General features: G+C 41.4%; 1 protein-coding gene across 8 annotated transcripts in view; it reads left to right on the top strand.

Annotated features, from left to right (window-relative positions):
- Window positions 1-15,697, top strand: part of MAPK8IP1 (mitogen-activated protein kinase 8 interacting protein 1) — a 61,657-nt gene that overhangs the window by 11,909 nt on the left and 34,051 nt on the right. The window contains exon 1 of one of the 8 annotated variants that reach the window (XM_075837952.1): window positions 8,548-8,793. The exons of the other annotated variants lie outside the window; for them this stretch is intronic. Coding sequence (XP_075694067.1) covers window positions 8,741-8,793 — 53 coding nt within the window. The 5' untranslated portion in view covers window positions 8,548-8,740. Of the gene's footprint in view, window positions 1-8,547; window positions 8,794-15,697 lie in introns of those variants that run through there. 8 annotated transcript variants of the gene reach the window in all.

The following is a 15,697-nucleotide window of genomic DNA, read 5'->3' as shown; positions in this document are numbered from 1 at the left end:
AAATCTCATCCATTTTACGTCTCTTCTTAGCCCTGCCAATTGTTTTTAGACATGCTTCAAAACTGAGGCGTAAAAAGTGTCTAAAATACAATACATTTATTGCATTCCATATACAATATGCCACATTATTGATGCTATTTGTGCCACAATTCTGTATTGTATTTATTGGTAACTAGTAGTCATTAGTTTGAAGCCCAACCCTGCTCGAAAACTAAAAATTCTCCCCAAATGTACCCGTCCCCCCATATTACAATCACCCTGGTACAGAAAGCAGAGATACTGGGGGAACAATGGGGGAGATGTATCAAAGTGTTGCAAAGGAAAAGTAGTTGCCTATCAGATTCCTAATTTCAGAAAAAGCAGCGACCTGATTGGTTACCATGGGCAACTACTCCATTTTTCCTTTGCACCAGTTTTGATACATCTCCCTTAATAGTGTGTTCATCAGTGATTTTCGGTCCCCGGCTACCAAAATAATACACACAGAACCGTACAAAAAATGTGTAAATGGCCCCATAAAAATGTATGGTTCAGTATGCTATCCACAAAAAAATGTATAGGACACTGAAGAAAACAACGGTCATGTCCATGAGCCCTAAAAGGGTTGTCTGCCGACAACCCTTCATTACTTTTGGAGAACAGGGTGCACCGACGCTCTCCATAGAGATGAATGGGAATGTTGGCTGTTTCCGACACTCCCACTCGTCTCTATGGAGAGGGCCGGAGTACACAGGTTCGACCACCACCTAATTTACTTTAATGCCTTGTCTGATCAATGGGTCAAAAAAAGTAAAAAAATAAAATAAAAGCCACTATCCAAAAAAAACCTGTTACTTGCAATGTCTCAGAGAGTTTTGTGTTGCTGTTTTAGCTCTCAGATACCTGCCTTCACTGACACATTGCAACAAATCCTCAGCTGAAAGAAAGTAGGACTAGATCAAGACAGGGTTTCAGCCTTTGGATGTAAACAAGAATGTTTCCATTCACTGCCATCAAGCAGTGAAATAGTATCTCAAAATATATTAGAAAGTTGCATATCTTTTCACTATTATAATGATTAAAGGGGTATTCCCGTTCATCTTTTATGACATATTCACGTGATATTCCATAAATGTCTGATAGATGCGGGTCCCAACTCTAGAAGCAAGCAAGCTCGGCTCTTTCCCTAATTCCCATAGAAGTGAATGGAGAGAGTTACGGCCCGCCATAAATGTCTTAGAAGGGAAATACCCCTTTAAGCTTTATTTACATCAGACTAGAAAACCCCTTTACGTCTCACATGGAAGCGGTCACTGGGCCTTGGTGTTGTATACGGCCCTGTCCTACAGGACGCCTCGGACATAATCTGCTTGTGTGGTGAGGTAATGGTGTTACACGATCCCATTATCTTCCGTTACCCGGTATCCTCTGTTGCGGTTTACAGGAAACTAAATTGCGTCTGTAGAAGAAGCCACTTTAAGAGACTGGAGAACATTCCCCTCGGGAGGGACCGAAAAATTGTGTTACTCATTTCAAGAGCTTTCTGTTTAACACTGCGGCTTTCGGGAAAGCTGCTAACATAGAAGAAGATACATGGTCCCTCCTCCACCTCGGAGGATCTGCTGCAGACGTGGGAGGTGGAGAGGAAGGCTATGTTAACGTCACGTTTTTTGGTCTACGTTTGGCATCTATGTTTGGCGTATACGCCGATAAGCGCTCTCGATGTATACATTTAACGTCGGCTGTAACAGGTGACTGAGGGTTTATTCAGACGAACGCGGGAAAACTCGGACGTGAAAACCGTGATGTTTTTCACGTCCGCGTTGCCCCCATGCGCGTCCCACTTTCACAGATCCCCGTAGACTTGAGTTTATGAAGGGATCAGTGAAATCGGAAGAAAATAGGACATGTTCACACGGCTCCATTGAAATACACGCGTCCGTGTGACGCCCGTTGTTTTAACGTCTGTCACACGGACGTATTCAACGTTCGTCTGAATAAGCCCTAGCAGTGACATCCGTCACTTATAGACTATAATAGTATCGGTTTAACGGTACGTCATGAACTCTCCTGACCCTTTTCGTGATGTATCCGTTAAACGGATGCCATTATAGTCTATGGTTGACAGACGCCACTGTTCGGCACCTGTGTAATGCATCCATCACCCATAGACTATGACATCTGTTTAACCGATAGATCACGAAAAAGGGTCATAAGAGTTCATGATGTATCCGTTAAACCAATACAGTCTATAGGTGATAGATGTCACTGTTAGGCACCTGTGTAATGCATACATCGCCCATTGGCTATAATGAAAACTAGACTCTGCGGGATAGAATAGTGCAGTCGTCTCTGCTATTCCATACTTTTTTTTCTTTTTTTGCGGTAAACTGATGTATACCGGTCAAAGGGAGGCCAAAAGGACACTCTTTTGGCCTCCGTCTGACAATGTTGCCATATGGACACGATTGGCAGGTACGTCAGGAGCTTTCCCAAACGTGATGTGAACAGGGCCGGAAAGAAGTAGAAATGTATATATTTTTTAGCAATACTGATTCTTATACTGCTGCAACATTGTGAACATTATCAATATAAAGTGCCCAAATAAAATCGCCATACAATACCCAAATAAAATTACCATGTAGTGCCAAATATTTTCTCCAAGTGTGGCCGCATAATAGTGTTACACACTGCCTGAGCTAGGATGCAGTGCACTGAAAAATACAGTAATACAGATCCCAGACCATTATGTAGCCAAAATGATACTGCCATACAGTGCTCACATAATGCTCATACAGTGCTGACATAATGCTCATACAGTGCCCATATAGCAGTTCTTACCATGACCACCACCAACAATATCCTTTTCTGGTGGCACAATACATTGCTATTGAAATCAATAGTTCTTGCCTAGTAATGGAAATCATCAACAGGTTCACAGGCGCTTGCCCAAAAATGATAACCACCATGTCCTTATGTCACTTAAGTAAATGTTTTGGATTTTTGTTACTAATTTTACATAGCAGTGCTTCTTTATTTTCTATCTAAGTCATTTGCCGAAAGTAATGCATTAGTGATTAGTTTAGCGTTAGGTTTTTTGGTCTTAGTTGAGCACTCATTAGGGTGTACATTGTGGGGGGTGGGGCAGCAAAATAAAAATTGGCCCCTTCTTGCCCTGGGCCACTATCCAGATCCCAGCAGTAAAACTACACATTAGTAGTCTCACACAACCCTTGTAGTGTCACGTACGGCTGCAGACCTTGGGAAAGGCTCCGCCTGAGATGAAACACCCCTCAGCCAAGCACCAATTTTAGATTCTGAAATCTGTGTCTGGGGTAGGCTTGGTTTAAAGCCACCCCTATTCCTCCTAACCCCAGAGCAGGGGTATGGCTTGTCAGGGGTGTAACTACACGGTTTGCAGAGATTGCAGTTGCACCAAAGCTCTTGGGCCTAAGGAGGGCCCAACGGGCACTCTGACATGTAAGGTAATATTAGTATTTTCTATCTCGATACTGTGACATCACTATGAGCATTATCCTTGTATAATGATTATGTGTTAATTATCCCTGAGCTGTGACATCATTGTGGTCCTGACCCAGTATGTTTATTATCCCTGTGATGTTATATCACTGTCCCTATGTTTCCCATAATTTGACATCACTGAGTGCAATAATCCTTTACTCTGACTTTTTATCCATGTACTTGCGACATCATTGTGTTCGTTATTCCTATTTTTACATCACTTTTTGCATTATCCCTACATTGTGATGCCACTGTGCTTATTATTCCCATACTGTGACATCACTGTATGCAATAACCCTTCCCTATGACTTCACAGGTTTTATGATCCACGTGATGTGACATCATTGTTATTATTCCTTATACTTCATTACCTATGTGCTGTGACATCATTATTTTATTAGCCCTGTATATATATATGTGCCACATAAGGGGACACCAGTACTATAATTTGCATGTAAAGTTGAGGGGCCCTGTTACAGATTTGCATCGGGCCCAAAAACTTGAAGTTATTCTATGTGACATCCAGCCTAGTCCCCTTCCTCTCTCTGACCATCATCTTCTTTCCCGATTTCTCCATTCCTCCTACTCTCTGCTATTATGATACTTCATTGTGTCATGCCCTCCCTTCCAGTGGATCGCTCTCCTCTCCTACTATCTATTTGCCCTTTTACTTCAGTTATTGGCAAATGTCAGGATAATTGGAATTCATGTCAGTGTCCAAACCTGACCATGAAGTGCCGTCCGAGAGGAATAAATATCCATAAATTCATTTATGAGAGCATGCGGACATCACCGTGGAAATAAAGGTGATTTGTTTGCTGTGTGGAAAGTCATGAATGAAGAGTGATGTCATATTATAATGAGGCAGAGAGAGGATACAGATGAGTCATGCCATGAAGTCTTCAGCATCTACATCCAGAGCTATATATCCTTCCCCCCATCCTAACCCTTCCTCGTCCAGTGACATCAGTTACCACCCTGTGTTCTGTCTGCCAAATATTCTAGGAAAGGAATTCTGATGTCATTGCTTGTACTCCATTACTTGTGATGTCATCACTTTAACTTTCCTTAAATATGCTTTGTATGAGACATTTTTGGGCTGTTGAAACGCTTCAGGTCTCTGGCCTTATGCTGCTAAAATTGTCATAGACAAGAAGAGCCGTGTTCAGATATCCTAATAGGAGATTCTGAGTTAATAGTATCCCTAATTCAGGACCCTTATCTCATTGACAGAGCAGAGAGCAGCTACAAAGAGTGTCTTACACTCTGATGGACCTTGCAGGTCCATGCACTATACTAGCAGCCTATTGATTTCAATGGGTTCTGTGCAATGCCTCATTTCTCCTGTGGTGGCACTGCAGGGAAGTTGAACACTTTCTGCCAGGTTTCCCCACAGATTACAGCTGATCGATGCAGGTCCCTGCATTGGGACAACCCGTGATCATCTTTTGTTTGTCTTTCAGACATAGTTTCATCCTTTTTAACATCCACTTATCACTTTACATTCTAAAATCGATTGATTCCAGTCTCCTCTGCATTTGTCTCCTGGATGAGGGAGGGTTTCAAAAAATGGCCCCAACCAGCACCGGGATGGTAACCCAATTTTGACTCTTCATATTGGGCCCTCTCTCCTATATGGGTCACTATATGGTCCTAAATGGGTCACAGGTCAGGTTGGCTTTATTTCTGTACCACATATGTAGTGTGAACCTAAACATGGGTCTTCCCCACTCTGGAGGCACAAAGGAGGAGAACATGGGACACCGCTCATCTTATGTACAATGGATAGCAATAGTGAACATAGTAAATGTTTGCGAATATATATATACACATATATATGTATGTATGTATATATATATATATATATATATATATATATATTTATTTATTTATTTGTTTATATAATAGCATCTATACAGTGATGGAACAGTAGATTGTTCTTGTATATATACAATTGTATATGCTCCTTAGAGCTCTTAATTCAGTCCTAATATTCTTAGACTTTATAATATGACATTATCTGCCATTTACTGTAAACCGTGTGGTTAGTTAAGTGGTAATGGAAATGTTATTAAGGCTGACTCATGCTTACTAGTTATAATTTCTGAAACGTGGGGTATTTTCATGACTTCAGCTACATTCTGGTACCGTAAAGCATATTTCCTCTCATGGGGGTCACACAGGCATAAGGTCAAATGTTAAAATTCTGAATATTCACCATCAGGGGGAGCTCTCTACGCACGGATTAATACAGCTCTTATTGAACTCTATGATAAATCTGTCTCTGCTAAGCGCCCTCTAGTGGTGGCTGCAGGCAGACAGAATTTTATCATTTAACTATGACTATGTGAAAGGGAGCCGGGGGTTTGGTGCTTTCTGTCAGATAAAAAAAGCTCAATCTCCTATACAAAAAAAATATATATATACATACATATACATCTATATATATATATATCTGCAGAGCACTTTGGACCTAATTAGATTAAACTAATTTGTATGCACATTGTAGCCATTTATTACCCCTGTCCACCGCAGATAATACCGTTAACTCCTTCATGATCTTAAACCAGGCATATTAGTTTTTAACGCCTACACCCCAAATCACCTTAGACCTCCAGGTGTATTACACATTAACCTCTAAAGCACTACAGATATGGCACTTAACCCCTAAACCACTACGGATGTTACAAGGAATACAATCAAAAACCTCCAAACCCCCCTTTGTAAAAATATCTGATGTAGTACTAGTTGGTAAAGTAAGTATAATTGGGGGAGGGGGGATTTTGCCATCTCTGCAGGTGGCACCAATCATTTTGGAAACCCCCTGTTTAGAATTCCTGCTATTGCCTCTCCCTCTAAATAGACAAATATCACATACACATAAAAACTTTATCATTCTGCATGATTTCTTGTCCAATCTTTTCAGGCTTCCTGCTGCCTAAGGGTATGTTCACACGACAGCGTCCGTAACGGCTGAAATTACGGGGATGTTTTCAGGAGGAAACATCCCCGTAATTTCAGCCGTAACGGCATGTGCAGGCGCTTGAACGCCGCATCCATTACGGACGTAATTGGCGCTGCTTTTCATTGGAGTCAATGAATAACGGCTCCAATTACGCCCAAAGAAGTGACAGGTCACTTCTTTGACGCGGGCGTCTATTTACGCGCCGTCATTTGACAGCGGCGCGTAAATATACGCCTCATGTGAACAGACAAACATCAGCCCATTGCTTTCAATGGGCAGATGTTTGTCAACGCTATCGAGGCGCTTTTTTCGGACGTAATTCGGGGCAAAAACGCCCGAATTACGTCGTAATTAGTGCGTGTGAACATACCCTAAACGGGAGGGACTAGAGTTGTCCAAGATTAGAAAAAAAGGGTGTAGAGTGGACAGCCCCTTTAATACAAGTCTGTGTAGCAGAACTTCCTGTGACTACCTCAGCGGATGTAACTGCGTGCACTAATGTTGGTCACCCACACAGGATGTCAGGAGTTTGCTAGGTAACCTGAAGTATCTCTAGAATATGTCAAAAGGGAATTGCAAGAAAATAAATATAGATTCTAAAATGTTTGTAATACTAATAATTATACTACTTTTGTTTGCTGTCCGTGCAGCACTAAATTACAGCAACCAATCAGTCGTTAGTATTTATCAAAGACGACAATTGGGACAATCGTCTGATTGGTTGCTAATATAAATAGCCAACAAGTCCTAGTCCTCATCATTATCATTCCTCATAGTTAATGGAAGAGACTGACTAATCATTCATATGTTGTTTTTCTTCTCCTGCGGAATGACTAATGTCACAGAGATTGTGTGTACAAATATTATGTTGCAGTGATGTTTGTGCGCTGTCAAAATCATCCACTATGAGGCGCTGTTAATTTTCTTTCCTGCGATTCTTAAAGGGACATATACTGGATTTAACCTGCATGAAAGAATAACAATATTTGTAGAGTCTAGGTAGGAGGGTCATGCTTAGGATCCAAGCTGCATGGTAACATGGGATGTGCGATACATTTTAAAACCCGCGGAATGTCAATTTATCGCATTTTCGTCTCAGAATTGTTTCTGACAAGTTTTTTTTTTAAATGCACCAAAATCCGCAGGATATAATCTGCCTCAGAATGTAAAATTTGCGTATAAAAATGCATTAAAAACGCAATATTAAATTTAGACTTTACCTGCGAAATTACCTGTGTCTATCTGCCGTTTTGATGCAGATTTTCTACTTAAAGGGAACTAAACGTTCCATAAACTTTTGACATGTCATAGTGACATGTCAGAGGTTTTGATTGGTGGGGTCCGAGCACCGAGACCCCCACCAATCGTTAAAACAAAGTGGCAGAAGTGCTCGTGTGAGGGCTGAGCCGCTTAGTTTCTGTTCAACTTTTTCCGGAAATCAGTGTATCGGAGTACGGGCTCAGTAGAAAGCCTATGACTCCGTACTCCGATACATCGGCTTTCCAGAAAAAGCCAAACAGAAACGAAGCGGCTGAGCGTTCACACGGGCACTTCTGCTGCTTCGTTTTAGCAATTGGTGGGGGGGTCTCAGTGCTCGGACCCCCACCAATCCAAACTTCTGACATGTCACTATGACATGTCGGAAGTTTGTCAACGTTTAGTTACCCTTTACAATTCCGCAGTGTGTGCATGCAGCCTTAATGCGGCACATTGTTCCTCCATTCTTTAATGATCCAATTTGTCGATATTCAGTAAATGACTTGGCTCAGATATGGCAAAAAAGCAGGCTGAGTACCAGAATAGTCTGCCCACCCCTAGCCCTAACCTTGGCTGACAGGGCATGTAGTCCCACAACAGTCAGAGGTGTGAGGGTAGCAGCTTACATCTCATGCAAATTGATAAGCAGTTCAGGCCTTTGGATTGGCGTTTAGATCATGACAGACCCCAATGTAGGAGATGAAGGGTTTCTTTGAACGTCTTGCAATTTCTCGTTGCGACTCTCTTGCCTTAAGTGTTCTCTCAATGCTCAGTCGTCCATTATTAAGCGTCTTCTCCTGGAAGCCGGAGAGGTAAAGCATTGAGATAACCGGTTATCGACCCCCAGACAGACAGAGTTTGGCTGCTCTCTGAAACCAAACACCGGCCAGATTGTGCTGTTGTCAGACACTTGCTGCCATGTATTTTTAATGAGCGGAGATGCGCAGCGGAGAGGAAGAGAGCTTATTTGTTGAAAGGGAGGCAGTGGGGTGAGGCGGAGGCCTCTGGCCGGAGCAGATGGAATCCAGCGAGGATGAGGGGAGTTGGATGGAGAACCAGTGGGAGGAATGGTAGGTAGGCCTGCGGACCCAGCACAGGCCTCACTGCTTGTATTTACTGACTGATGATATGACGCTGCTCATAAAACCCTCATATAGTATATTATTGTGCTGTTTATACATATTGGGGGTCTTTGCTATTTGTATGTTTGTTGTTTGACTCGTCACCGGCTTAACTTGCTACATTTTTGCTTATAGGTGAATGCGACTTATAAAACGGTTTGCATTGCATGGTCGCATTTACAATACGGTATCGTGTTCAGGGTCACTACTACTTTAACTCTTTATGGTTGAGCTGTTGTTATAGTTACAGTCTGGGGCATGGACACCCTTACATCTGGTGCTTATTAAGAGGTTAATTCTCTATAGTGAGGCCTTCATTGTGTGGAGTACCCTACATTACACATGAAAATAAGTACGATTCAAGATGGCGGATTGATAGTGTCAAGGTAGGGTATAATATATAATGGTAATGATGAGATAAATGTGGCAGATGTTTGAGTGGATACAGACTGTTGACTCAATGTGTAAGATAGATAGATTAGATAGATAATCACTATATGACAGGTATAATAGATAGATAGATAGATAGATAGATAGATAGATAGATAGATAGATAGATAGATAGATAGATAGATAGATAGATAGATAGATAGATAGATAGATAGATATGAGATAGATAGATAGATAGATAGATAGATAGATAGATAGATAGATAGATAGATAGATAGATAGATAGATAGATAGATAGATAGATTAGATAGATAGATAGATAGATAGATAGATAGATAGATAGATAGATAGATAGATAGATAGATAGATAGATAGATATGAGATAGATAGATTAGATAGATAGATAGATAGGAGATAGATAGATAGATAGATAGATAGATAGATAGATATGAGATAGATAGATAGATAGATAGATAGATAGATAGATAGATAGATAGATAGATAGATAGATAGATAGATAGATAGATAATGAGAGAGATAGATAGATAGATAGATAGATAATGAGATAGATAGATAGATAGATAGATAGATAGATAGATAGATAGATAGATAGATAGATAGATAGATAATGAGATAGATAGATAGATTGATAGATAGATAGATAGATAGATAGATAGATAGATAGATAGATAGATAGATAGATAGATAGATAGATAGATAGATAGATAGATAGATAGATAGATAGATAGATATGAGATAGATAGATAGATAGATAGATAGATAGATAGATAGATAGATAGATAGATAGATAGATAGGAGATCGAAAGATAGATAGCAATCGTTCACAATCAATATGTTTTATTAGTGTGGAAGAAATCATGCCGTCTCCATTAATATGTGTTCGCTATTTATAAATACATGTCAATAAATATTTTATATTTAGAATTATTTCTGTAATTTCTTTAGAGGATTATGCCAGTTTACCAAATAACATTGCAAATTAATATTATAGGATGCAATAAATTAGTAATATTTTGGGTCGGCATTAATAGGACCAGATAGTTGCCAGATTATCAGATGTTCTGGATTATCAGATGGTCATAGAAAAATATATAAAACTCACTTGTAGGGTAAAAAGACCTTCAGAGAGAAAGCTAAAATTAAAATCTACTATCAATTTGTTTTTGTAATGGAAGCAATTTCATAATTGGTTTTCTCTGCTCAGTCTTCTTATCCTTGTTATGTTAAATTTCAGATTATTATTATCATCAACAACATCATCATCATCATCATCATCATCATCATCATCAAAAAAGGAGTTGTGTAGGATTTAAAAAAAAAAAGGCATTTTTTTTTTCCAGAAACAGCGCCACTCTTGTCCATAGGCCGTGCCTAGTATTGCATTCAAGTGAATGGTGCTGAGCTGCAATATTAGATACAGCCTTTGGACAAGAGTGGTGCTGTTTCTGGGGGAAAAAAAGAAGACTCTTTCTATAATCACAGACAACCCCTTTTAATAATTCTAAATATGAAATTACCATTATTCTGTAATTGGTTTGAAAAAAACTTAAATAATCCTGTGCCCTAGTTTATAATTCTTTTCTGTGTCTCATGAAGACAACCCCTGTATAAAATGAAGCCGACCTGGCGATCAGTTGATCGCCACACATCCGGCTTCTGAAACCTTTTTTTAAGCCAGCCATACATTTCCCCTGCAGTGGCCACTACAGGTGAGATATAGTATTGCATGGTGTCCATTCAAATGAAGTAGCTATCCATCTAATACATGGATTGGCCGGGTCCTCCAAAGCGAGATCCACTGATACTGGCTCATAGAGGAAGATCCCAAGCATGGGGAACCCCACCCCCACTTTGACGTTCGTATTGCTTATTAAAGCATATGGAAATGGGGTCATTTTAGGGAGAAAAACCCTTTGGAGTAATCTGAGAAATAGAATTTGGCACTTTTTGAGTTGCATCTGAGAAACACTGCCCTGTGGAGGAGGGGAAGCAGAAAATTGCAGGAAGTAAGCGATATTTACTCAGCACTATGACTTGCTAAATTGGAGAAAGTATGAGGACAATGTTCCCCCACAGGACAGCAGGATGCCAGAATATCATTGTGGATGAGTAATGGGTAATAAAGCTTCTCCGCAGCATCAGGGACGGTTGTACTCTGCTGTATGGGAAGAGTTAATGAGAACTGTGTACTTGGAATATTACAGATCTCTATATTATATCAGAAGGGCAATAACACATGTTGTCCAGTACGACCTTGCCCGACCTTTCAATGTCATTAATTAACTTGGATGCTGATCGGCCCGGTGTTTGCATCTGGTGATTTGCATTAAAGGGACCCGGCTCTTTTCCATCCCATCCAGCTCTGGCTCTCCGAGATAACGCACGCATCCGTTTTTCAAGCCTTTGAAATATTTGCATGAGCTGTGAATTGGCTTTAGGGATTTACTGTCTGCCTGTTGTTTGACTGACTGCCAGAGACTTAAAAAAAAATGCATGAATACCCACAAGCTTTGTGCATTAAAGGAAAATTAGACAAGAGAATCCAGTGATTTATAAAAGCATATCTAATAATGGCGGATGGGATTATTTCTGCTGAGTAAGATTATTGCTCTGTGATGGCTCATTTAATATTTACAACATCACAAAATGTAATAGTAGGGTAAGGAGGGTTGCAGGTGCCTATAATGGTATTAGATCTTGTGCCTGTAGCAATTCCAGATCTTACAGCCTCATACTAGGGCACAGATCACGCCCCTGGTGCCACTATAGGGCCTATGAATAGTATGCCCCCCAGGGCAGGTTTGTACCATTCTCCTTCATGAGGCCTAACACTGAGGAGCGGTAACCCCATGTGATCCCCTATGGGGTTACCGCTCTTCAGTGTTAGGCCTCATGCACATGCCCATATTACGGCTCCTTGTTGTACCCTTGGGGCTCATACTGTACCTCTGTGCGCTTTTTTGTGATTTCTCAGAGACTTATTTGGAAAAATGTTCCATCGCAAGCTGCATTCTGCCCCAGAAAAATATGGCCCCTCACAGAGGCGCCATACAGCGGGGATACAGGGTGTAATATGTGCTCCGCCGTACAAACTCCATGCACACAGCAAAGCCGGGTGTATTAAGCCATCCCAAAATATGGAGAGGGGAACCAGCCCAAGGGTCACGTCACCCTTCTCTTAATTTTTGTATAGGATCAGGCCGGCAGTATGGACCCCGAGCACTATGAACTAGAACAATACAGGGGTTTCGGTTGCATCTGTATCTGAGTTTATACCTAACGTTGGGTTTGGAGGTGTATCTAGGATAATAATGGGTCATGTTAGGGTGATGCGTGCATCTAGAAAAAAAATGGTTTGTCGCACGTGCTTCTAGGCGAGAATGATTGAGGCTGCCGAATGGCAGCTAGCCATTATTGTGACCCCCAAAAGACGGATAGCGGACTACCCCTGGTTTATGGTGATGAGCATTGGATAGACCAATCGGCATTTTGTATACTGTATTTACAACATGAAATCTGGGACTGAGGCCGTTTTACACAGGCCAATGATTGGTTGACCGAGCGCTCCTGCGAATGCTCGCTTCCGATTATTGCTCTGCAAATGCTGGTTCATCGGCTGATCCCATCTTTTATGCAGCCGAAAAAATGTTCGCTATTCGGCAGCACTTTTACTTGTGTAAACAGGGGATGTGCTGCCGACAAAATTCAAATGCATGGGGATGAACAATCATAGTAACGATCGATCACTCCCATACATACGATCATTGCTCTATTTAAATGCAGCAAATGAACGCCAATCAAAATGCTGATCGGCACTCGTTTTAATGGGGGTAAAACGGGCCATATCTTTCCTTATAAAACTATCTTAAAGGGGTTTTCCCCACAAACAGATGTATCCCCTATCCACAGGATAGGGGATACATGTGTGATCGCTGGGGGTCTGACCACTGGGACCCCCAGCGATGAGGAGAATGGGGGACCGAAAGTCCCCTGAAGTGCTTCATGAGAATGGAGCGGTGGTGCGCATGCTCGACCAGTACGTCATTCATTTCTATGGAGATGCTGGAAACAGCTGTCCCGGAAGTCCCATAGCAATGTATGGAGTGCTGGCCGAGCACGCGCACCAGCCCTCCATTCTCTAGGAGCACTTCGGAGGCTTTCGGTCTCCCGTTCTCATCGCTGGGGGTCCCAGTGGTCAGACCCCCGGCGATCACACATGTATCTCCTATCCTGTTGATAGGAGACACGTGTTTTGTGGGATAACCCCCTTTAAGAGTGAAAATCCTTTGGCTTCTGATAACCTGGATTTACTGACTGATAATTCAGAAGTGGAATAGTGGGACTTTCCAAGATTCCCATTTCCCTGGATGATCCCTACAATTTAAAAGTCATTTTTATTAACTTCTGTACGTCTGTCTGCTAATTGTGAATTTTAGGTATTCTAACCCTAATAAATATTTAACATCATCGTACTTTTTGTAGACGTTATTGCAAAGTCAATTTTAATTGGTGGTTAGAGCTCAGCGGTGTATAAAACCCTGGTCACTAGGGGTAAGACACTGTATATTGCATATACCAATTGCCACTGGCCTCTAGGTATTGGCACTGCAGTCTCCGCCGTGGACTGGACAATTATTTATTGCACAAATATTTTGCAACATGTCAGAAATTTTCCCTGTGCGATATTGAGGGTTTCTTTTCAGATTACTTCTGGTCAGCGGTGGAGGCTTCCAATAAAGCCGTCCATTCATATGCTCAGCTGCAGACACAGGAAATGTCAGATTATATTTTCATTTAATTATTTAGCAATTACTGTTTCCTAGGCTGAATTAAGTAAATCATTTTTCTGTAAAGAAATTACTTAATAAATAAAATAAAGTTAAAAAGAGTCAATTCTGTAGGGAAAGTATAAGAGCTGAAGAGTTTGTCCTAGATCAACTGGGGTGTATTAAAGGGGTTTTCCGAGTTAAAACTTTTATGTGTCAGTGCTTTTAACTTGGGAATGTGATTACATTTGTAATGTACTTACAGTTTCAAAATTGGCCCCGTTTCCCAATGCTGACGTGGAGCACATGACTGGTGACGTCACTCTCTGCCCGCTTTGTTTATCATCCGTATACCTCTTACGTGGTCAAATTATTCAAATTTTCTTCCTGCTATACGTCACGTCACTAGTGCATGCGCGGTCCCTGCTGTTCTCTCGTTTGACAAGTGGACAATGACAAGCGGACAATGACCAGTCAAGTGCCCCACGGCAGCATTGGGAAAAGGGGTCAATTTTGAAACTTAAGTACATTACAAATGTAAGCACTAACACATAAAAGTATGTCAGGAATACATATGTTGACTTGATCCTAATTCAGCAAGCCCAAAAAATTCTATTAGGGCTCCATGGATACACAACAGAGATTTTGCAATAGTTGCGAGGTCACTCGCAACGATTCTACCGCGACTCATATATGACGCCATGGAGACCTAGCTTAACATATAGAAATCAGATCATAGACCTCTCAGACCTCTGTATGATGTCTAATACAGCTTTATTAGAGGGGGCACTTGTAAAGTGCTGGAGAGGGTCAAATTGAAGTACGACTTTATAGATGCCCTAAAAAACACAAGCCAGTGGGTACTACTGCACCCCTGAAAGTCCAATTTGGGACACTCTTGCAAGACTTCACCATGCATGTAAATATGTAAATTCAGGGGGCCAATTGATAATGGGTTTAGAGTATTACCATGCTGGATTGTGTTTCTTAGGGCATCTATAGTTTAAGGGGTAAGTCATGGTGACAGATTTTCTTTAAAATACTGGATAATTTTTTGATGGTTCCAAGGCAAAGCATTCTAAGTGCTGCACGGGATGAGATGGTTTTAGAATGCGCCTTCACCTTCGGTACCAAAAGGGGTTTTCCCACAGGATATGTCATAAATGTCAGATAGATGCGGGTCCCACCTATCTCTAGAACGGGGCCCCCTAAAGCCCGTTCTACCTTTCTCAGTTCCTGTTGCCTCCCCGGCCATTTCCTGACTATATGGTCGGGAGTTACAAAAACAGCGTAGCTCGTTGAGGTACGCTGTTTCCGTAACTCCCATAGCAGTAAATGGCCGTTACAGAAGCAGCGTAGCATGTGAGCTACGCTGTTTCCGTAACAACCAATCAGTTCTATGGGATGCACGGGAACAGCGTCGCTCAGCGAGTTACGCTGTTTCCTAATTCATGGTCGGAATTCATCTGCTTCTGCCGCAACACAGAGCGGCAGAACGGGTTTACGGGGCCCCATTCTAGAGATAGGTGCTGTGGATATGTCATAAATGTCACTCATGGGAAAACCCCTTTAAGTTCAACATGGTAGTTGTTGGTTGGACATTCATTCATTGAATTGTCCCCTTTCGCAGATTTGCCCTCCAATCCTTAGTGTTCTTATTCATACCAGGAAACACT

Source organism: Rhinoderma darwinii, chromosome 9 (assembly GCF_050947455.1).
Source record: "Rhinoderma darwinii isolate aRhiDar2 chromosome 9, aRhiDar2.hap1, whole genome shotgun sequence".
NCBI lineage: Eukaryota > Metazoa > Chordata > Amphibia > Anura > Rhinodermatidae > Rhinoderma > Rhinoderma darwinii.
Note: the sequence above shows the minus strand (reverse complement) of the source record. Positions and strands in the feature narration are given on the sequence as shown.